Genomic DNA, 23,029 nt, shown 5'->3' with positions numbered 1-23,029 from the left:
GCGTTTGAAATAATAAGTAGGTAATTTGGCCAATTGGTTCGAGGCACGTTTCAGTCGATAACTCACACTCGCGGAGGTTGCGGCGGCCAGTCGGCGCACGCGCACGTGTGCCTCACTACTTACATTAGACACTTATTCCGTCTTATATTTCCCTTATTGTTTAGAATAAATAATTCAAAAGTACCTTTGTGCCACTTTTATACACTAAACTTTTTGCCCGCGGCGTCACCCGAGTAAAATAGCTTATTATGTGTCATTCACTTCATCTATTAAACTCGTAATCTCAACTGTATCTCACCTCACAGAGAGTGAGAAACCGAAAAGTTGTACCTACCTAGTATGCGGAACAGTCTTTTGGAGCTCTTCATCAATATTTGATGTTCCATATTTAATATGGACTTACCTTACTTTGCAAAAGATCTACCTAAGTAAGTATTATGTATGTATACCTACATAATTATGTTACATTATTGTGTTATGTGCTGATGACACATCTAATAGTTGATAGAGGTAAAGAAAATGATGATACAATAGACACACTGTCACAGGTTCTCTTCATTACTTTAACTGTTAGTATGTCGGTACTAGATATTAGTGTTAAATGCAAATAAAACTAAATACTCAATACCTGGAAACGTGTAGCATGTCTCTCTCTACACAAATCATATTATTAATAACATGTTCCACTACATTCTTGGAAATCACTTCAAATTACCTATAGTACCTACTTTTTGACTTATAATTTACTTTTATTCTTAACTTCGGTCACTGTCTATGCTGTAGTGGGGTCCACATTACTCCACATATTGGTCTATCTTGTGTTGTGTCAACAAGGGCGAGTTTCTTGCGCTGCTTCTTCAGCACAGAAGCGCTTCTTCAAAGCCTATTTGCCGAAAAAAGTCTAATGTTTAAAAAGCAATACTGTATCAGCAAAATCCGTCCACCCCTGGTGCCAAACTGCCAAGCATCAGTGGTGACAACGGAGTGCCAACTCAGTCGTGCAGATTAGATGCCACTGGCGCATACGACAAGGACGGCGCGGGCGCAAGGCCATCGGGTGCTTATCACCAGACGCTTCTCTGTGCTCTGGAGCATGCCACATACAACTCTACGCAATCATATCGTATCCAACTTCCGCCCCGGGTGCCAACCCATGCTACGCCGCTACGTGAGAACAAGCTGTACCTACTTAGTTTGGTGGAACAGTGTAGTGTGCATATTGGTTGTAGGTTACCTATTAGTCCTAAATTACAAAACCTGCGCCCACCTCGCCTAGTCATCTTACCTAGGTACACAATGTGATGTGTACATTTAAAATGTCAGAAAATATTAAGCTGAATGTTTTCCAATTAAAAAAAAAAAATAATTCACCTTAGATATTCGTGTCTATGTTGTGCGAAATAATTATTGATTAACAGAGTGTATTTTTTCCTTTAACGCGGCCATGATCGACAGGTCACATGTGCCGCGCCTCTACACGAACAGAGGAGCGCGGTCTTGCGCGGAATACCAAATCATGGGCTACGGATTCGGCGCAGCCTTGCACTGACGCTTAGGCACCGCTTACTAATTACTAAGTTCAGTGTCAACCGGCCTTCTAATTCGTAACCTACTTACAATGAAAAATACGAAAACATTAAGTACACAAACTGCTGTTAACTTAGCCGTTTAGCAACAATTACGCGAACGTCGAATGGGTTCAGCTACGAGAGCACAGAACGAAGGTGTAGGTAGGTAATAATTTGGGGTTATTTATCAGGGGAGGCCTGGTGTAAAGATGCTGATTATCAGCATAATCAGCATCTTTACACCAGGCCTCCCCTTTGTACATACAAAGCCCCATCGATAACGAAGAAGTAGGGGTACACGTCAAACTATAGACCTACGACTATGAAAATTTCACAGATAAATAATAAATAAGTAAATAAATAAATCTTTGGACAATTTCACACAGCGCCAGCTAGCCCCAAGGTAAGCAACTAATATGCTTGTGTTAAGGGTGCTAGGCGCTAGCTTAACGGATATAGGTAGGTACTACATCTGCCCGGCCGGGAATCGAACCCGGAACCTCTAACACCTAAACAGAACGGACTACTATGCCCAGAGGTTCCGGGTTCGATACTACTATACTACTTCGAAGTATAATAAAAAAATAAATATTATTTGATGTAGGTACCTACAAGAAACCCACAGCATACCTCTTAAGGTTAGATAGGATTATTAGATTAAAACCATAATTTTAAACTTCAATTTTTTTCTAATGAACATCTTTTTAACCTTTAACTGGTGACCTGCCCGTCTCTCAGACACCGCATTTCGTTTTTTTTATTTATCTCTCCGCCTTTTTGTCGCTTCTCCCCGTGCGTTTTGGTACCTTCCGCGTTTGCCATACACTTTCGCTCAGTAGGGGGCGCAAGAGCTCAGGGTCTCCTGTGTTGCCTGTGTGGAGCTTTCGCCGTCTCACAGACGTCAGGTCAGTGCTAATGTGTATTCTACCTATGCGTCTGTTGTTCGTCACCTCACAGTTAGTTTACACAACTTCATAGTGTTTGAGGAACGTCACAGCGGTGGTGATGTATTGTATTATTTTTTATAGAATGTCTCACGATGAACAAACGAGGTCTGCCAAAAGAAGAAGGGTTCTTAGTCAGCGAGGTATAATATAGGAGTTTCTAACAGAGAGTGACGACGAGTGCAGTAATTTTGACGACGATATAGGTGATCCTGACTTCGTTTTAGAAAGTCAGCATGTTACCAAATCTGAGCAATCTGGAGACGAAACCAACACCTCCACCATTGAATAACAGTGTCCTAACGAAATAGGAGGGGTTGATGGATGAGGTGGAACAAAGTATTTCAACTATTCAACATCCTTATTGGCCTATGTATGACCATATTCTATAGCTTAGCTTAGTCGATATTTTTCAGAAATAAATTCTGAAGTCTTATACAATGATTGCGACAATACTAACAAGGTATCTAGGGGCAGCTTCTTATTATCATTGGATAGCTGTTTAGTTATACGTCAATTGAAACTCCGGGCTTATAATTATTACTACCCTACCCCGAGAGCTGCGTTTAGTTGGTGTTGATGAATTACCACCTAGACCGACTTCTGCGTCGTCCCAAAACCATCCTGGGGTTAAAAGAACACGTGACATTTATCCTAGCCATGTAAAAAAACGTACTAGGTTCACTTGAACCTATTGTGATAAACCTATGTGCCTAAATTGCTGCAAGCAAAATTGTGATGTCTGTAGACGTGATCATTTCTAGTAAGTGATTTTTGATGATTGTAGTTTTTTTAATTTCTTATCTTAGGATAGCTTTAGTAGCTGAGTTTTGTTGATTAATATCTAAACAAACAATCTAAAAATAATGATAAGAAGGTCCCAAAGTGCATTTCTGAGGGCTAGAATGCCCATTTTAGGATTCTAACTTTTTTTTTGATGAAAAGTACTTTGCTCAAATAAAGACTGATTTTGTACCAAAAACTGTTGGTTTTTTAAACCATCTTTTTATATTATTTGTATAACTATATATTTTACTAAATGCTTGGCCTCAAACTTAATTTACGTTAGCCAATTTTTTTGTACATTAGTTTTTCTTTGACGTCTCTTAGACGTTACCTCACCAAATACGCACTGTTGACTTCAGTACCTCTATTACGAAAAACTTTCGAGTTCGTTTCGTTGCGTATTCAAAGTGCCATCGAAAAATTTTGTATGAAAAATTAAACAGCGCCCCCTAGGGCGGCTATAATATAGGGGGCGCTGTTTAATTTTTCATACAAAATTTTTCGATGGCACTTTGAATACGCAACGAAACGAACTCGAAAGTTTTTCGTAATAGAGGTACAGGTCACCAGTTAAAGGTTAATATATAATATTTAATTTTTTAATATAGTATTTTTTTTATTATAGTAATTTTTTTATAATAGTTAATTACTTACTGTATACCCTTAACGTATGTATGTTACCCGTGCGAAGCCGGGGCGGCGCGGGCGGGCCGATAGTATCCTAAGGTTAAACCGGATCACTCCATTAATTAATTAGAGAAATCACGGATAATATGATTCGTTGCAAAATAATTTTGTCGTTCTTAGTTAGGTAATAACAAATATTTTCGATATAGGTACGAGTATGAATTTTCGTTTGGACGCATTTCGTCCAATTCGCAAAATGTCCAGCGGGCTCAAAACAAAATGTCCAATTCTCACATTGTAGAAATCGCAAATTGTCCAAATGGTCCAATTCACAAATTGACCAATTCAAATAACAATCGTTAATTACATACAAAAGTTAATAGTTACACACCGCATGGAGCTTATGGCTTATTTTCGTTCGTTTCAGTCGAATGACTTCCACTGACTGCTGGACAAAGGCTTCGATTTCCACAAAGTCCGGCCCTGCGCCGCCAGCATCCAGGCACCTTCTAGTCTAGGCTTATTCAAGACTTTTGTTACTTACCTACACTTTTATGGGCTATGCCTGAATTAAATACCTTTTATTTTATTTTAGGCCTTATACAGGGTATTGATTTCAATCCTCGCCATATTTAGGGAGTTAAATAAGTATTTTAAATTTCAATAGTGTACTCATTGTTGAAAAGCCAAAATAAATAAATAGTTTAATCTGATCGTGTATCATTAAAGCAAATTACTTCGAAATTTTAGATGCTAAATAATATTTGCCATGCTAAGTTATATTTACAGAGGCTAACATCTAAGATAAATAGTGGCTAAAATAGTGCTTTATTGGTGCGCATTGATTGTGGCTGACTTAAGAAGTAATTCAGAGGACAACATACATTTTTTGAGGACAAAAATGCTATTAAAAAGAAGCCGGTTTAATTACTACCCATAAAGTAATAGTTAAAACTGTATTTATATTTTTCTTGTAATTACTTTCATGTGTACTACCACCCCTGAGATGAGCGTTGTTTTACAAAACCACACCCTGTGTAAGTCATCCTATTAGATCACCTAAATAAAAATGGCGAGGATTGAAATCAACATCCTGTATGTATAAAAACCGGCCAAGTGCGAGTCGCAGTCATCGCGCACCGAGTTCGACTTTTTTTTTGCTAATAGTTTCCAAGCAAAACCTCGGACGGACAGATGGACATGATGAAACTATAAGGGTTCCTTGTGATGACTACGGAACCCTAAAAAGTTTACCGTGCTCATGACTTCGTTATTATAACTTGAGGTTTGTGAATCCCTTTTTTTCACAAAGCGCTCCCCCTCCCTTCCTTTTGGCGCTGCCAAACCAAGATCCCAAGATCCTAGCCTGGATGGCCGTTTAGTCACAATATTAGTGTAGCGGTTCAAACCAAACTAGAATGCCAAGAGGTCCCGGGCCCGGGTACGATTCTCGGCCAGGCAGAAAATGATAACATTTTAAATTTCTGTGACGGGTGTGGGTGTTACTATAAGTATGTATATTTTAAAGTATACATATAAGTAATAGCGGCCGCGGCCGCCCGCGACTTCGTACGCGTGAATCCCGTTTTACCCCCCTTAGAGGTGGAGTTTCGCAAAATCCTTTCTTAGCGGTACAAAAATATCAATTAAAAAAAAGTAGCTCACTTAGGGTAAAATGGGCGAACTTGTATTCTTAAAATGACCTTACCTATACACCCACGAAGTTTGTCTAACCTTCCGCCAAACACCCTGTATATTATAGGTACATCCGATAGATATATCCGATAAGCTAGCACTGTGTCAAGCAAGAGGTAAAATCTAAAACGAGTAACAATTACATTTTTATTATCGGCCGTTTGGTGTAGTGGTTCGGAAAGGACTACTATGCCGAGAGGTCCCGGGTTCGATTCCCGGCCGGGCAGAAATTCAAAATGATGAATTTTATTTTCTGTGATGGGTCTGGGTGTTTCTATGTATAATAGGTATGTATTTACAAAAAAAAAAGTATTCAAGTATGTTTATATCCGTTGTCTAGTACACATAGTAGGTACAAGCTTTGCTTAGTTTGGGACTAGAAGCGTAGTGTAAAATGTCCAAGGATATTTATTTTATTTTATTATTTATTTATTACACCCACCAGTACTACCTAGGCCTTTGTTATTAGGTCTCATTCATATCTGCCAGCGACAATCATAATCATTTATTGCTTCGTAAGTTCATAACATCCGAATGCAAGAATACAAGCAGTTATAGAGGACGAACATAATTTAGTCATAAAGTCATTTATTATTTGCAAATAGTCTTTTAGAAGCGCTTTTACTATTTGGATTAACAAAGAGAAACAGTCTGTATTGTGTAGAACGTGAGCAAAACGAGAACAATCCGACAGGTCCTGTTATGTAGTACGCGTTGTTGCAAGTTCGACTCATTGTGACTTATTGCATTTACCGTTGACTTATAACGCGTTTGCGAAATAAGCAAAATAAATAATAGGAGTCGTGTCCAGCTCCGCGCATAGCTAGCGGTACCTCAGCTGACTACGTCGACGGCCCAGCGCGGGAGGAGTGCGTGCCTGAGGACTGCTCTGAACCATCAGAGGTTGGAGCGCATTTAACAATTGTGATTGAAATATGGCACATGAGGCAGGAGTTCAGTAGTCGTTCTAATAGGAGTAAAGAAATTGACATGAAAAGGAAATCACAGCAGCGTAGTAATGTCGAATCAGGTTTGATTCGATCGGCGCATGCGTCACGGTTACTTTCGCCGCCTTTCGTCGCGGCGCGGGCTGGCATTCATCAGCCCCGGCAGCGCCAAGGTCGGCGCGATCCTCGGCCGCTGCACAGCCAATAACAAACTTTCGATCGCGCGACGTAAACACGGGCACGGCTCTGAGAACCGCGGGTTATTTTATAAACGAACACAAACCTCACGTCACAATAGGCGACCGACGGCTACCGAGGCGGACACTGTGCGCGAACAGCTGTTCGGGCGCCGGCGTCGCTCGTGCACTTACTTGAGAAGGATCCTCCAGAAGCATCCGAAGCTGCTACCGTTGGGGACCTCGCCGGCATAAGATATAGTCATGTCGGGTACCGCTTAACGCACTATACAATTAATATTTATTTATACACACACACGTTTTGTTGTCGCGAGTACGAAGCGAGACACACGCGGAAAATTGAATACGTTAGAAAGTGATAAAAGTTTGTCGACGTCAACGTCGCAGGGAAGGCGAAGGAAGCGACCATCGGTGGCGTACACTCGTTTAGTCACATTCTGATGATGTGACGCTGCCCTCCGAGCGGTGGCGAGCGTGGGGTGAGCGCGGGCGTCCGCTCGGCTCGTCGGCTGCGACTGGCGGGCGGCGGGCGGCGCGGGCGCGGGCGGCAGGCAGCGGCCACCCCCCGCCCCGCCCCGCAGCCGCCGCGCAGCCTGCACTTGTCGCCCGCGCCGCCCGCGCGCGCGCACGGCGTAGGTGCGGTCGGCTTTGTAACGCAACAGGTGCTTTATTATTCAGCTTTGACCTTCACGTATGTGCACGTTGATTTATGAGAGCCCCTTGTGTCTACGCTGTCGTAAAGTAAAAACAGTCGAGTCGTCGTGCCGTGGCATCGGTGATCGGTGGCACGCGCTTCGTCAGTGTCGGCCGGTTGGTCGCCCGGATCACATTCTCTCGTCGCTTATACTCGCAAAAGGTATCCGTCATCGGTCTCGTGACATTGCGGGATTCGTATCTGTATCGAGGGTCAGTCAGAATTAATAAAACCGGTCTACTTACAAACTTCTATATTTCAATGTCAAGAGGTATTTAATAAAAATAGAAATCACACTAAGTACATTAATAATATAATAATAATTAATATATATCTAGAACAGTATCGCCATTAACATCTCCCGAGTTTGTATCGTTTTACATCATTATGGCCAAATTGCATTTTCATATTTATTTATTAGAACATTTTTACAACATGAGTGCAATGTGAACGACACCATCTGTACTATATTACTTGCCTAACTTATATAGAACAGTCCCACGCCCCGACCCTGACGCCCGCGCCACTTCCACGGAGCTGGCTCCAGAGACCGCACCAGCAACTACATCTCCACCAGAGGTCCGACGGCCGGCGCCCGCGGCGCGCCTGCGGGACACGGCGAGGGGACCGGCCGGTAAAGATGGTCTAAACTAGTGCTATTCACGATAACTTAGCACAGTTGCGTTATAAAAACTTAGTTATGAAAACTCTTCGATCATTTGGGTTGATCAAAAAATCACAAACGGTTGAGTGACACTCGTGTCCCGCAGACGCTTGTCCCCTGCAGGAACTAAATACAACCTTCTACGACCTTACTTGACGACTCTACCGTTATGGAAGCACGTGAAGAGCTTCTTGGAGGTGGATGATCAACAATACATCTTTCCGCTGTGCCGCTTTCAAAATTGGGTTATATTTAGTTGGCACCTCTTAGTCAATTTACCCACTTTTTATGAACTGTCAATAGGCTTTAAATCAATTTATATTAAATATAATTTTGCACCATAGAGAAAGGTATTGGATTTTCAGGACTAAATTGTCTCTGTTGACTGAGTTGTGTCTCTGAGTCTAGGGTGATAAGGTGTCGACTACCCAAGCCTGGAGCGGCAGCAGACGCGCGACGTCGGCGTCCCCGCCACGCGGCCACGCGGCCACGGTGCGCACAAGCTTCTTCGACTAGCATCGATTCGTATGCACGAACAAAACAACCCTTGTGGTGTGAGACTGCGACGCACGAAAGCAGGACGGATATCGTATTGCACACGGGTTAAGGGTTTCCCGATGCCGATGACTCGACACGACTCGTGTCTAGTGCGCCGGCGTCTGTTGTCTAATTTTGTTCCGTTAAGTCAAGTTTAGGCAAAAATCAAGTTTAATTTTAAGCAAGGCTTTTTTTTTCTGTTACCTACCATTGAACATAGATAAAACTAGAAAAATTACATTGTCTATGAATTCAACAATTAAATAATATGGGATACGATGAAAGATTTATTCTTATTTCGCATTTTCTCACGACTACCTCCACCAAATAATGAATGAACATTGAACGCCCTCACCTACCCGCCGGGGACGACGACCGCGGGCCGCGACGTCTCCAGCCCCGCGCCGCGGCGTGCGTGACACAATCACGGGATTTATTCCCAGTGATATACAAAACGTGTTTTATACCTACATCGTAGACTTAGTTGTATTAAAATAGTAATATGATCTGCGGGAGTTATTATGTCTGTTCAGATCCCATGGCCGCCAGACCTACGTTACCTACATTATTCAAAATAGCTGTAATATAAATACGCCTAAATGGAACGACTTTGTCGGGATAGCACAGTCTCTATTAGCTGTTTAAGGCAAGACTTTTATGCACTTTTTTATATTGACCTGCTCCTCCATCGATAGTCAAGCGTTTACAGACTACTTATGTAAGACGGCAGCACGCCAAGCTGAACACGGCGGCATCTTAAAGCAGTTGTGATAAATTAAAATTAGCAATAAAATTAGTCTGATGTGCTGATGAAACGTTTCGCTACGTTGAAGTGCCGCCAGTGCCGGATCTCGGGCCTGTGCCCGGGGTCTGCTGCCAATTGTAAACAGTTATCAACGCGCATAAGAGTTCAACGTTCCGTACAAAAATTATTTCATAATGATATACCGATATTACTTCGAAACTACAACATTTCGAAAAAAAACACAGTACTATTTTTTAAAGTTTACGCTTCTTCCGACAGCACAACAGTTACTGAGTGTCGTACTTGCGATCGAGACTTGGGACACTGTCAGTTGTTCAAAGATAACCTGACGGGTCCAGCGCATGAGCCGTCCCGCGCCCGCGGCCAACTTGAAACAACAGTACTGCGCACCCTCTTTACTTTCATTCTCTCTATCTATACAACAAAAATATACTAAAAATATTACATTCTACAAAATGAAAATAGTGATTTTATCAATGTTTTCTTAAATTAGGGCTATTCTGCATCGTTTGACAGGCAAGCGACAAGGTTATACAATTAATTAATATATTTTTTACATTTAATAATAATCATATTCAAAGATATTTTAACGTTATCATGTATTTCAAATTATTTTCTAATAATATTTACATTACGTGCCTGTTCCAAGGCTAGGCAACCTACATATAAAATATTTATCATATCTAGCTTTAAAAACACCCAACGCGACGTCCCTTTACTTTAAAAATCAATATGAAATTCCTAGATAGTACTTATGCCCTTATAGGGCAACAGCTTGCCTTACGTAAGCGCGCAAGATGGCTCCTGTCAAACGGTGCATTCAACCTTAAACGGAAGTGACGTTCGAAAGAATAGATCACGAACGCAGCCACGCCGAGCCCCCCCGCCCCGCGCGGCCGGGCCGCCCTCGCCAGCCATGGACGGAGATGCAGCGACGTTACGCCGTAACCTCTAAATCTAATTCTCTTTGCTATCGTTCGTACGTTTATTATTGTCAATTGAATTGTTTATAATCTCGAAAAACAATGAAGGACTCGGTAACATCTGGAATAGGGTTCACCAAAATTTCCAACAACTCGGATGTTTTGGAATTGGAAAACGACCTCGATCGTTATTCGGAGTAGACTCGCATCGGCGACCGCATCGCCTAGAATGAACTTAGGCGTCAACATAGTACGTGTGAAGTGTGAAATAAAGGACATTGGGAACTTTAATATGAGAAAATGCCCCACGGCGGACAAAGATGAAACGTATTTTATTTCAAAGCTTTATACTTGTAGGTATATTCACTTAAAGCGCTATGTTGTGATATATGGGAATTCTGAGATATGACGAGTCTAAGTTGAAAATATATTTGTCTAAAATGATTTGATATTTTAATATGTTATGTTGTTTGGCATTGCAGAGTAACCAATAAAAGTAAATAAAATAATATAAATAAATAAAAAATATAAATAAAATAATATAAATAAATAAAATATTATAAATACTTAAATTAATATTAGACAACATCTCATATATTACTCCAACCCAAAATAAGTAGCTAAGGCATTTGTGTTATGGAAATCGGGAACGACAAACCACAACACACCCAAACCAGAGACAATGTGAAAAGATCATTTTCTATATTGTCCCGGCCGGGAATCGAACCCGGGACCTCAGGATTGGCCCGGCACACCTTGAAAACCGGTGTGTGCGCCTCTCCGCCACCGAGGTCGTCAAAAATGTTACCTAAATGTAAAATAAAATAAAATATTAAAACTTCATTTTCTCAATATTCCCATATAAGAGAGAAAAAAAAAATGCACGGAAATTCATTGGATATTAGTATGTATCATCTGTGATAGGTTTCGTTTGTGTCCGCTACTTTTCGAAAAGTGGGGCAAAAAGTTCCCAATGTCATTTTGATGAATCAAAGGCTGTGTAAATAACAACATCAAAATTGAACAATAGCGTTGATGAGTCTGCGATTTCATTGTTTTGTACTATACTTATGTAAATTAAAGGTAAATAGTATTAATGGAACATAGATCGACTAAAGTGAGCAGGCCGCTACCGCCGCGGGCGCCGGCGCCGCGCGTTGTACGCGCGATCTTTACGACTTACAGTAAAGTACCTTATGGTAATCTTATTTTTTCTTTTTGTACGTGAATATTCTAATTTATGTCGTTGTAGCACATTTAGAGACAATATTTATGTAACCATTTTGACCACTTAATACAGGACATTGTTTCCGTTTGGTCATCACAGGACACATGGGCTTATTCCATAGCACCATTCAGTTGGTTTAGTTATTTTGTCAGCATGGTTTAGTTATCTTGCATAAAAGAACGAAGACATTGTGCTAGTGCTTATAGGTAATGTAACAATCCTTATAAATTTTGTATCGATGAAACGATGTAAATGTACTGCTTTTTAAGTAATTTGGAATGTTACTTTATCTAGGAACCCCGGGGCGAGTAGCAATGCCTTCTTCGGGAAAGTTTTGATATCCAACATAAACTGTCTAATCGAATTTGCCAGCTCATTTATACATTATATGTAGCGCCCCTAAACTGTTTACAGAACAAATGCGTATTCAATTTAATGTCACATACACACACATGCACATCTTTTTAATGTAATCTAAGGTATAATATATTATATTTGGGTATATATTAGCTTTTAGCTGTTTAAGATCGATGTTTGATTGAAAAAGTTGTGCAGGTGAACGTCAGTGTGAAGAACGGATTGGCAGAGATGGCGCTGTTACTTCACGCAGGAGGCGGACACGGCGCGGCGGCGGCGGCGGCGGCGGCGGCACTAACTGAACAGCTGCTCGGTGGCGCGCTCCAGCTCCCAGTCGTAGGTGGACAGCGCCACGCGCGCCTGGTGCTCGTCCACGCCCATGTCCAGCAGCCGCTGCACCTGCGCACACACGCCGTCACACTCCACTTGCACTCCCATGCTCCCGCGCGGGCCTTTTCATATTATGTTACAGTCAAAACGCATTATCGGTCAAAACCACTTTTGACTGCAAAAATCAGTCAAAAGTAGTTTTGACTGATGCCCTTGGTCAATAAGAATACATTTATTTGCTTAAAACACGGTATATACAGATGTTACACAGAAAAATGTTCAGTCATGTTTTGCTTAAAGTACGGCCAACTATAGTCTTTTTCACTTAAGATGATCGGTATGACACTTCAAGGTTATCCATATTACGCATACTACATACTCGTATGCAGAATATTTTTGAAAAATAATTTGTATACATATAATTAGCAATACAGGTTGTTTGGCAGAAGGTTAGACAAACTTTTTAAGAATACAACTTCGCCCATTCGACCCTTAGTGAACTATTAATTGAAGCATTGGGAGCAACAAGGGCGTTCGGTACCGAAAGTCCGTTTTGATGTTATTATATCAAAACATGCACTGTACCATCTTGTTTAACATCCCAAAAACTGGTTTCGATCAGACGCTCCCTGATGGCGTGAGAATAATTTATGTCACAAGTGGCGCTACGCCCTTGTTGCACACAGTAACAAAAGTGCATCTAAATTCGACCTGTATGCAGTTTTTAAAAACTTATTAATGTAAAAAATGACTGAAGACTAATTTTGAGTCTTCCAGTGACTTGGCCCCCTTTTAGATTGGTCCACGGATCAAGTCGCCAGACTGAATTTTCAATTATTTATTCCTCCGGCAAATGGACTCACTCTAAGATTCTAGAGTAGATTTGTGTTGATTTGGTGTTTAATTTATTAACAAAAATATTGAAGGTTCACCTTTTTAGCTCTGGAAACTGCGGCAACCAGTTTAAAAAAGAAGAAAATATTTAAAAATCAAATCCGGCGACTTGATCCGTGGACCTAGCTAAAAGTGAGCCAAATGAGTGGTTGAAACTGGTCCTGACCTTCCAGGCAGGCCTGGAGGATCAGGCTGGACCTTCCAGGCCAGTTGCAGCTGATTCGAAAGATTCAGTCGAGTGAATATTTTGATACATCTGATTAAAACACGAAAGTCGAAAAAAATATTAAGAAAGTTTAATATTTTAACGGTGATTGAAATAAATACACATGTTTGACTTACATTTTAATTACAATTAATAAAATAAGTATTCAAATTGTTATTTATATTCCATAAAAAATAAAAATTTAACTAACGCCCTATCTGTTTACCAGTTTGGTGCAACAAGGGCGGATAACACAAGTAAAAAAGATGTTACCGATTGCTTTAAAATAGTTATAATACCTTAATCTTATTGCTAAATCATGGGACTAACAAATAATAAAGTAAGTGTAAGTCAAATTATAAACATTAAAAAAATATAAGACATTGAAACTTTCACCGTCAAAAGACAATGCCGGAAATTGGCGTCTTTTTTTTTCGCGCGGCCTTCGACCAAACCTTGTTTTTTGATTACAAAATAGTGTAATAAACCAAACTTACTATGACATGTATACCTCTAAACTCAGTCTGAACTGAGTTACGAGCATTAGAAGTTTGACGATTTCACATACTATAGTCTATCCAATATAGCTTGATTAGAATGACGGCTGTCAAACGAATGTGACTAGTGATGGGTATGTTTCGTACGGTTCACATAGATGTATCGATAAGTTTTCGAAAAAATGATATGAAAAAATGCACCCAATTTTTCTTCATATATCTTTATTCATAAAAATGACAATTATGATTTAAATTTAAAGACAGTAAAATTTAAAATTCATGTCAAGGGTGTACAACCTAAGTCGTAGTCATTATCATCAGTGTTCTTCAGTGGTTTTTCCTCTCGCTAGAGGGCGGTGGGCATCTCTTCTAGAGCAACGGTGCTATGAATACCCAAAAAAATACCGGTGATTGATTTCCGATGTTTGATTATTTAAGAATGAAATGTTTTTTGGTTTTTAATAGTGAACATTTAGAAAAACGCATAACTTGACTTAAATATGTTAAAAAATGAGTTAGAAAAAAATTTTGTTAAACATGTTAAAAAAATAGTTTTAATTTAATATGACATTTGTCGATATGTCCCAACACTAACATTTTTGTAACTCGAGATAACCTTGTAGAGACGTCGTTAATACTCTAGCTTGATTTTTATAATTTCGAATTACTACTTATTGGTGTAATTTAACGCTGCATTTACACGAAATTATCATTTTTATTGGAAGCACTGTCGTCGAAAATATTGTTTGTAGGTCAGACGTGAATTATTTCTTGTCCGCCAATATTTAGCTCTCATTGATCGCTACTACAAAGTTATGTCGTTACTTTTGATGACAGCTGTCATTCTAATCAAGCTATATTGGATAGACTATAGATTTGCTTTTTGCGCACAAGTTTTGTAAGAAATTACAAAAAATAGTGACATTGTATGTGTAAACAAACAATACTATCCATTAAAGGCTCCAGACATCAGTATGGAGCAGAATCAGTGCAATAAAAAAATAGCGCAATATTTTGTTGCAATTTCTTACAAAACTTGCGCGCAAAAAGCAAATCTAGTATGAAAATCATCAAACTTCTAATACTCGTAACTCAGTTCAGACTGAGTTTAGAGGTATACATGCCATAGTAAGTTTGGTTTATTACACTATTTTGTAATTAAAAAACAAAGTTTGGTCGATGGCCGCGCGAAAAAAAAAAAGACGCCACCTTCCATACAAAATCTGGCATTGCCATTTCTCGAAACTCAATTTTACGAGATACGCCCTTGTTGCACCCAATGCTTCAATTGATATTGTTGTTTTTATTAATTTTTTTCCAAAATTTGACCTAAAAACTGCAACAATTTTTTTTCTCTCGCTTCTTTCAACCGCTTTTTTTATTTGATATTATTATCGAATATGTCTTTAGTCAAATAAAATACATTTCAGATCCAGATAATGATTGGATAGCTTGTTATGAGCCGCCAAAGTTTAACAAAAGTACAAACCACGATAAAAAAATTGCATTTAAAAAAAAACTAAAGGTGATAATGGATTGCCAATGATCTTAAAAACATCTCTAGCTTCTCTTCTTTCCAATGATATATCATGTGTAGTAATTAGATATTCAAATTCGTCAAAAATTCAAAGTTTATGAAAGACAATGGAATAATAATACAAAAATTATCCTTTATTTTTTTATTTTTTTCTAGTTGAATGATGACAACTCTAGAAGAACTAGAACTCTAGAAATAATGAAAATAAAATATCAACAAGTAGTTGACATTATGCGAAGTCGACAAAATGCGAATTTGTCATTGTGAGAAATAGACATTAAGAGAAGTTGTCTTTTAGCGAAGTTGACATTTTAAGAAGTTGTCATTTCGAGAAGTGGACATTTTGCGACCCGGTTGTCATTTTGAGAAGTTGTCATTACGAGCTGAAACGTATTTCGTTGTTGCAATTCACGTGGGCGAATCTGTTACTACTTGTTGGTTCTTATTTTATTTTTCCGATACATATATTTAAGTCTCTATGAAAAAGGGGTAGGCTTGTTGCCATACACCGGGCACATTGTGAGGCAGAAATGTTATTATTATTCTCGTTATTTAATTTAAATGTACATTATACAATAATTCAAATTATAACAAAAACAAAATTCAATAAATCATCTATTTTTATGGTTTGCCAGATATTTTTAAAAACTATATTGTCTACAAAAATATGTAAACTAACTATCTAACTATTAAAAAGTTATGCACCCCTGCTATTCCAAATGACCGTGACATTGGGTTTGTTTACATTTGGTGTCGCTTCTCGTTGGCCGTACTTTACACGACGACACATGCAATTTGCAAATATTCATTTTGGTCAAATAACCTAAACAACATCAATATCACTTTTGACTGACTTTTCCAGTCAAAAGTGGTTTTGACGGATTATGAGTTTTGAACTGTAACACATACAATTTCTAGAAGCGAAGTCGCAGAGCCACCATCGTGACTGACGCGGCGTGCGTTGCGCTTCTATAAATTGTATAAAACCCTGCAGCGCTTCCTCACGCTTTTAATTTGAAAGCACCCTAATATACGGAAACTGCGTCAGGGAGTTGATCAAAAGGACTGAAAGCTTGTGAAAATTTTAATAGAAAAAAGAATAACACATGACTTGGGAGACTTCTGTGTCGCGACTTCTTAAATAAGAAATAGGGAGTGCTGCTTAGTGCAAAAATATTATGTTGCAGAACATGGTAAGGTTTTAATTAAAATAGTAAGACACGGGTCTTAACGCGACGTTTATTCACGAGTTACATTATGTACTCACGGCTTGACGTTTCGGCTGCGATGCTGCAGCCGTGGTCACAAACGGTCGCGTTAAGACCCGTGTCTTACTATTTTAATTGAAATGGAACGCGAAAGTTTAAAATCATATTATGGTAAGGTTATATTAGTCCCCCTGTGGGGAGTTCAGTACCTTGGCGTCGAAGTCGCGGATGAGCGCGGGCCCGCCGGCGTAGGCGCAGGTCCAGTGGCGCGCCGTCATGGCGAACAGCCCCGGGTTCTCCTTGTACTGCTTGGCCACCACCGCATCCTGCGGACACCGAGCACGCACTTCACTCCGGGGCCATCATTCCTCATTAACTCATAATTATATGTATATCACCTTCTATTATTAAAGATTTTATTATGTTCCTCCTACCACAGAATAATAATAAGTACTACGTACAGAAGTTTTACTTCGCGATGGTATTAAAAAAAATGTATGCTCAATGTCATTAACAATATGGTGTAATTTAGCCTGTCTCAAGAGTCAAGCACCATTTTGTTGACAAACGTCAGTGATCGGCACGGCGCCGAAGCTATAGGGCTGACTTCGGTAAAATGATGTGACGTGAGGTGCCAAAGAGGAAATACATGATTTGCATGAATTACCTACTATCATGAATAATATCATCTACTTATTTACCTCTCAGTGTCTTGAGGCAACTTAAAAAAAAAGTACATTCTGTGTTTTTATTATTATTTAGGCAGTTAAATACTGCACAGTATTAAGTACACCATTTTCTTTATTTTCTTCCATCATACACAAGAATATGCGTGCGTGAGTCAATGTTCGCTCGTATGTGAGGCTTGTGAGGCCTTGTCGAATAGTATCCTGTAGGTGGGCTATCGTGCGTGTTTTGTTTTCGATGTAAACTCGCGGAGATGAACAGGCCTGCTCCTACCGTCAAGCTATTTGGGACGTGTATATAAGCGCCCTGCCGGGCTATACTTTAGCGACGCCAAAACGTATGGGCCATTCTCCATTCTCGTTTTTGGTTGGCTTTTTTGTTATTCATGTTTTCTCGTTAGCTAACTATAACTTACTCGTTAAGTTGGGTTATTGCAATGATTCGTACCTGGGGGTCGTTGGGCTCGGCGGCCGACAGCAGCGCCTGGATGGAGAGCAGCACGGTGCGCAGCGTGAGCGCCGCCGCCCACTGGTCCTTGAGGATGTCCAGGCAGATGGCGCCCGTCACCGACGACACGTTCGGGTGCCATATCTTTGTCATGAACCGGATCTGCCGACACAAGGGCCCGTCGAAGCTCTATTACGACCGTTTGTACTGGCAGCCGTGACGTCACATCGACGCTCTGGTGTGGACGGCGCAACGCGGGGAGGTGCGCGGGTGAGTGGGAGGGAGAGACTCGATTGGGCTGACAATACAATTCTACCTTACGTAGTGCCTTGGGAACACTACCGCGATATACATTTAGATCAGGAAGTCTAATTTTTTTTTAATATACAAAAAGGCAGGTATTTGACTTTGAATATCGGTTCATTTTCAACCGACTTCAAAAAAAGGAGGAGGTTCTCAATTCGACCCTTATGTTTTTTTTTCTATGTTTGTTACACGAACGCGTTACGCTTACGCGTTTTTTCTGTTTGTTGTTCGGCGTATAGGTAATACCTCAAGGGTGGTCCCATTTAAATTTAATAATAAAAAAAACAACCCCCAATGGTGGGAAATTGGGGATGAACTTTTTTATACGCAATATCTCCGCCGATTATAAACCAATTTGAACGATTATTTTTTTGTTAAATAGGTATTATCAAAAGGGTGGTTTCATGCGAATTTCAAGAAAATATTTCACCCCCAAGGGTGGAAAATTGGGGATGAACTTTTTTATACGCAATATCTCCGCCGATTATGAACCAATTTGAACGATTATTTTTTTGTTGAATAGGTATTATTTATATTCACGCATTTGAAGTCGGTTTTATTTTTTTTTTAAAGTTATTATAACATTATTCATTTAATTTTTTTTTACAAGTAAATATGTGTAAGCAAAGTTATTTGTCGACAGACATATGATTCGGAAAAGCAGTTATTCTCTCCTTTAAGCCCCCTTAGATACGCAAGGACAGGCACTGTAGACCGCATTGCAGCGAGTGCTATATTAGCGGCCTGACAATTGCGTAGGAACTTGAGTCGCTGCATAAAAGAATTGCTAGATTTTGTTCTGTAATATGATGATCTATTGTTATTTACAAATTTTTCAGTCATGAGAAAGCACAAATGAGTTCAGGATTGCCGAAATGCAGAGTCACTGTCAGACTTGGCTGGCTTTCAAAATGTATATTCGCAACACTTTTCACTTTCTCCATGCAAAAAGAATTGAGACATGTACTCTAGCGTCATTTAGCTGTAAAATATGCTCTCTGTAACAAACAACGCAAATGAGGTCGAACGTCTCAGTTGAGTACAATCTTGTGGACCGAGAGTAATAATTATGAGATGTAATATGTTTCACGGGTGATCAGTGGCGGATTTACCAGCAGGCTGAGTAGGCTGAAGCCTCGGGCGGCAATTTTCAAAATTATACACAATTTAACGAAAATCAAAATACGCATTGGACTATATTTTGATTGTCACATAAAAATACCGTTATTGATATTGAATTTATAGAATATCGCAGAAGCGAATATTTTACATTTTCTTGTGGCCAGTCGTTTCCAACCAACACATTTTGACATTGGACGTTGAGTCATTTTGCTCCAATTTCTCAACTTTGGTCAACAGCATTTGCAATTATGGCAAATGATTGCTTTTGGGGCGGGGCAATATCTAAAGCGAGCATGGTCTTTCAATACATTAAAATATAAGAAACCACAAAATTGATAACATTAAAACAAAATCTAAAACACTTCGAATTTGAGCGGGCATCGAGTGTCGAGTGGGTTGTCGTAAAATCCATGTTAAAGCAATAGAACTAAAACACCCATGTTCTATTGTAACATTATTTTAGTAATCACTTGACATTGATTTGGCAGAAATAAACCTCGAAAAGAGCTTTGAGCTGAAAAGAAACGCCAAATAAGCAAACCATAGAACAATTCCTATCGAACAATTTTATCAACATCATCAACAACACTATGCATTTAAGGGTTAAAGTAATAGTTAAAATTTTATTTATATTTTTCTTGTAATTACTTTCATGTGTACTACCAAACCCTTAGATGGTGTTTCACAAAACCACACCAATTTAGCGAGTAGTTTTGATGAATGTTGTAATGGCAGAAAGCCATTGTGTATCATGTCTGCGCTCTCAAATAGTACAAACAAAACTATGTTTTGGGAGTAGATATTCTTCAAAATCATAATGTTTGTGCTGGAATTCAGCTTAACTGCTATTGAATTAAATATGATACACTTCAAATGCAGATATTGGACCACAGTTCAAACATTCTTGCCCACTGTCCTTTGTAGGCAAAATACTAGATGGACGGCATCCAGTATTGAAATTATTGGGGAAGGCTAATGATGTCAGCAATGGAAATCCTGTGGCAAGTGTGGACATACATAGGTTCTACAGTTAAATAATGACAACTGCTAAAGTAGCCACTAGATTGAATGAGAAGGGGAATTATGGGTCGTCGAGAATTTCAGGTTACCTTAGGCGGGTTGAAGGGGTAGGTCTCCGGCACCTTGATCTCGAGCAGGAAGGTGCCGCCCTCGTAGGGCGTGTCGGGCGGGCCCGCGATCTCGCCCTGCAGCTCCGTCCAGCTGTTGTCCACCAGCTCCAGCTTGATGGCGCCGCCCGCCACCTGCACAGCGTCACACTTCAACATGGAAACCCATCAAATACCGGAGCCAGTAGTTACTATCTCTGATGCTGTATTATGAGTGCTGCTATGCTGCTTTCCTGTTATGATATTTATTAGATTACTAGCTGACCCGGCGAACTTCGTACCGCCTTAGCGTAGAGATTTTCTTAATATTTTTTTCCGTAAGAACCATCCTTGGACTTCCACAAACATTTAAAAAAAAGAATTATCGAAATCGGTTCAGCCGTTCACACGTGATGCCGTGACAACGCGAAACGGGTTTCATTTTTATATATATAGATATATGTTATAGTCAAACCTCGAAGCTCAGGCGCTCCTAGGTTTGACTAGTCAATCCTCAGGTCTGACTAGAAGTCTTAGTCAAAGCCCAAACATTTCGGCCTTTGACTAAAGAATGTTAGTCAAACCTAGGAGAGACTAATTTGGTCAGTCAAACGTCGAAACTGAATTTAATGAAATCGGGGTTTGACTAGTCAAACCTCAATTAAGACTTTAAACTAAACTACACTTCATTTTGAACTTATTACATAGACTTTACCGACCGGTTCTCTCTTTAGGTGAAGGTACGAGTACGAATAACTAAACTTGTTTACTGCGGTAGTTTATCAGTGTTTCTAAACCGATCTTGAAATTATTATTTTTAGGGTTCTGTACCTTAAAGGATTAAGGGTAAAAACGGAACCCTATTACTATGACTTCGCTGTTTGTCTGTCACCAGGCTGTATCTCATGCCTTTCCCAAAATATTTAGTTTTATAGTCACTTTAAAAATCATCCCTATTCGCCATAACAATAAAAGAGTCGTACGGAACCCTTCGTACGTGAATCCGATTCGAACTTGGTCGGTTTTCTATAATTGCTGCCGGCCTCTGTAACGCTGCGTCTACTTTTGACTGAGTCTGCCAGTCGTTTCTAGGATTGGCTAGGCAAAGCCCGAAACAGATTATTTTAGTTTCGACGTTTGACTGAACAGTTTAGGCACTTCTAGGTTTGACTTAGTCAAAGGCCGAAATAAGAATTCACTTCGGGGTTGGCCCGAAGGCTTTGGTCAAACCTAGGATAGACCAGTCATTCCGCGAAGAGACTGCATATCGACCTTTGACTATGACATATAGATGGGGTGCAAATTATTGTTTTTAAGTAATACAAGAAAGCATTCAAATAAGGTTTGTTATGATTGATACATTTATCAGTATGACTAGGAACTGACATCATGACAAAAAGCAACATATTCATAGAAGATTGAAATCACAATCATACTGTATATAAATTCCATCAATCTCTAGTACTACATAAATTGCAAGCCAACTAAATAGGCACATTTTCTTGTGTGCAAGTTTATCTACGAATTTTAGTTTATAGCAGCTTGAACTGTTTGGAATTATTGAATTAATATAAAGTAAAAACAAAGTATTTGTAATGGGTAAACTTACAAGTCGAAAAGATTGGAAAATAAGTCTCGCCTTCGGTATGTGAAGTAAGAGTTTTGTACGTTTTTTTTTACTACTTACCTACAATATTGTCTAATAATAATAAATTGACTCACCTACCATACACACAAAGCAAAAGGTTACAAAATAATATCCTATAAGGTATGCACAAAAATCGCTCTTGCATTCTAAAAAATAAAATCCCAAACAAAAAATAGAGCATGAGCATATGCAATATTTGCCTGCTTATAGTAATAATCTTATGGGATAGAACAGTGCCAAAGTACCCAACATTGTAAGTCTAAAAATCATGTATTTGTAGGTACCTACCTCCTCCACCTATTCATTAATTTCATTATGACAAAAACAATTTATACTTGCACATTTTTGACAACTACATTCTCCAGTGTTTAGTACAAACATATTGAGCCCCAAGCCAACTTTACGGATTGCCGCAATTTAAAGGTATGAACCTAAGATTGAATTTGCCTCCGAGAGGAGGTAAACAAGCAACAATGAGAGGGGAAAAGTTGCTGAATCATGTAAATTTCAAAAATACACGCGGGCGCCACACATATTAAAGATGATAACAATTATTAATTAGTCACAATATTTTCAATCGCACTTTGTACTACAGTAAATCGATGTTTGCAAGAAAATATGTCATGTTATTAAAAGTGCAAGTAAGTGCCATCAAGTTATATGTTGCAAATAACACAAATAACAATGGGTACTATAGAATTCTCACCTCTTCACTTTTCATGACCTCCTTGAATTCTCTTTTTATACGGTTCGCTGCTATGTTAGCCATTATTTATAATTTACTGAGGTATTAATTTATTTCAAATAGAAGGCAATGGGAATGAAGGAAGAAACGAGTTCGGGGTTGCCACTTTTTAAGTCATTTGATTTATCTATCTCTAAAAGCAAAAAAAAAAATTTATACATTCATTCATGGTTACACATACACTATAAACAACATAAAAACCTTTAGACATACTCTATAATCTGTGATAAAAACTAAACAGTCTTTGAAAAGAAGACTGAACAACTATATTTTCACTCCAAAGACTCATTTTGATAGAAGACTTATTACAAGTTTATAAAGAACCAGAAGTCATCCCGCGCTCTCTACCTGATCTTCTCAAAAA

General features: G+C 39.2%; 2 protein-coding genes across 2 annotated transcripts in view; both read right to left on the bottom strand.

Annotated features, from left to right (window-relative positions):
- Positions 1-7,270, bottom strand: part of LOC135086468 (bestrophin-4) — a 39,310-nt gene extending 32,040 nt beyond the window's left edge. The window contains exon 1 of the mRNA XM_063981194.1: positions 6,939-7,270. Within this exon, the coding sequence (XP_063837264.1) occupies positions 6,939-7,009 (71 nt within the window). The 5' untranslated portion in view covers positions 7,010-7,270. The remainder of the gene's footprint in view (positions 1-6,938) is intronic.
- Positions 7,271-7,696: 426 nt separating this feature from the next.
- Positions 7,697-22,769, bottom strand: LOC135086685 (ubiquitin-conjugating enzyme E2-22 kDa). The gene is made up of 5 exons (XM_063981462.1): positions 22,627-22,769; positions 20,276-20,428; positions 17,739-17,900; positions 16,814-16,930; positions 7,697-12,332 (listed from the first exon to the last, which is right to left on the bottom strand). The coding sequence occupies exons 1-5, from the start codon at positions 22,687-22,689 to the stop codon at positions 12,228-12,230; spliced, it is 600 nt and encodes a 199-aa protein (XP_063837532.1). The 5' UTR covers positions 22,690-22,769; the 3' UTR covers positions 7,697-12,227.
- Between the last annotated feature and the right edge of the window lie 260 nt (positions 22,770-23,029).

This window comes from Ostrinia nubilalis, chromosome Z (genome assembly GCF_963855985.1).
Source record: "Ostrinia nubilalis chromosome Z, ilOstNubi1.1, whole genome shotgun sequence".
Lineage (NCBI taxonomy): Eukaryota > Metazoa > Arthropoda > Insecta > Lepidoptera > Crambidae > Ostrinia > Ostrinia nubilalis.
Note: the sequence above shows the minus strand (reverse complement) of the source record. Positions and strands in the feature narration are given on the sequence as shown.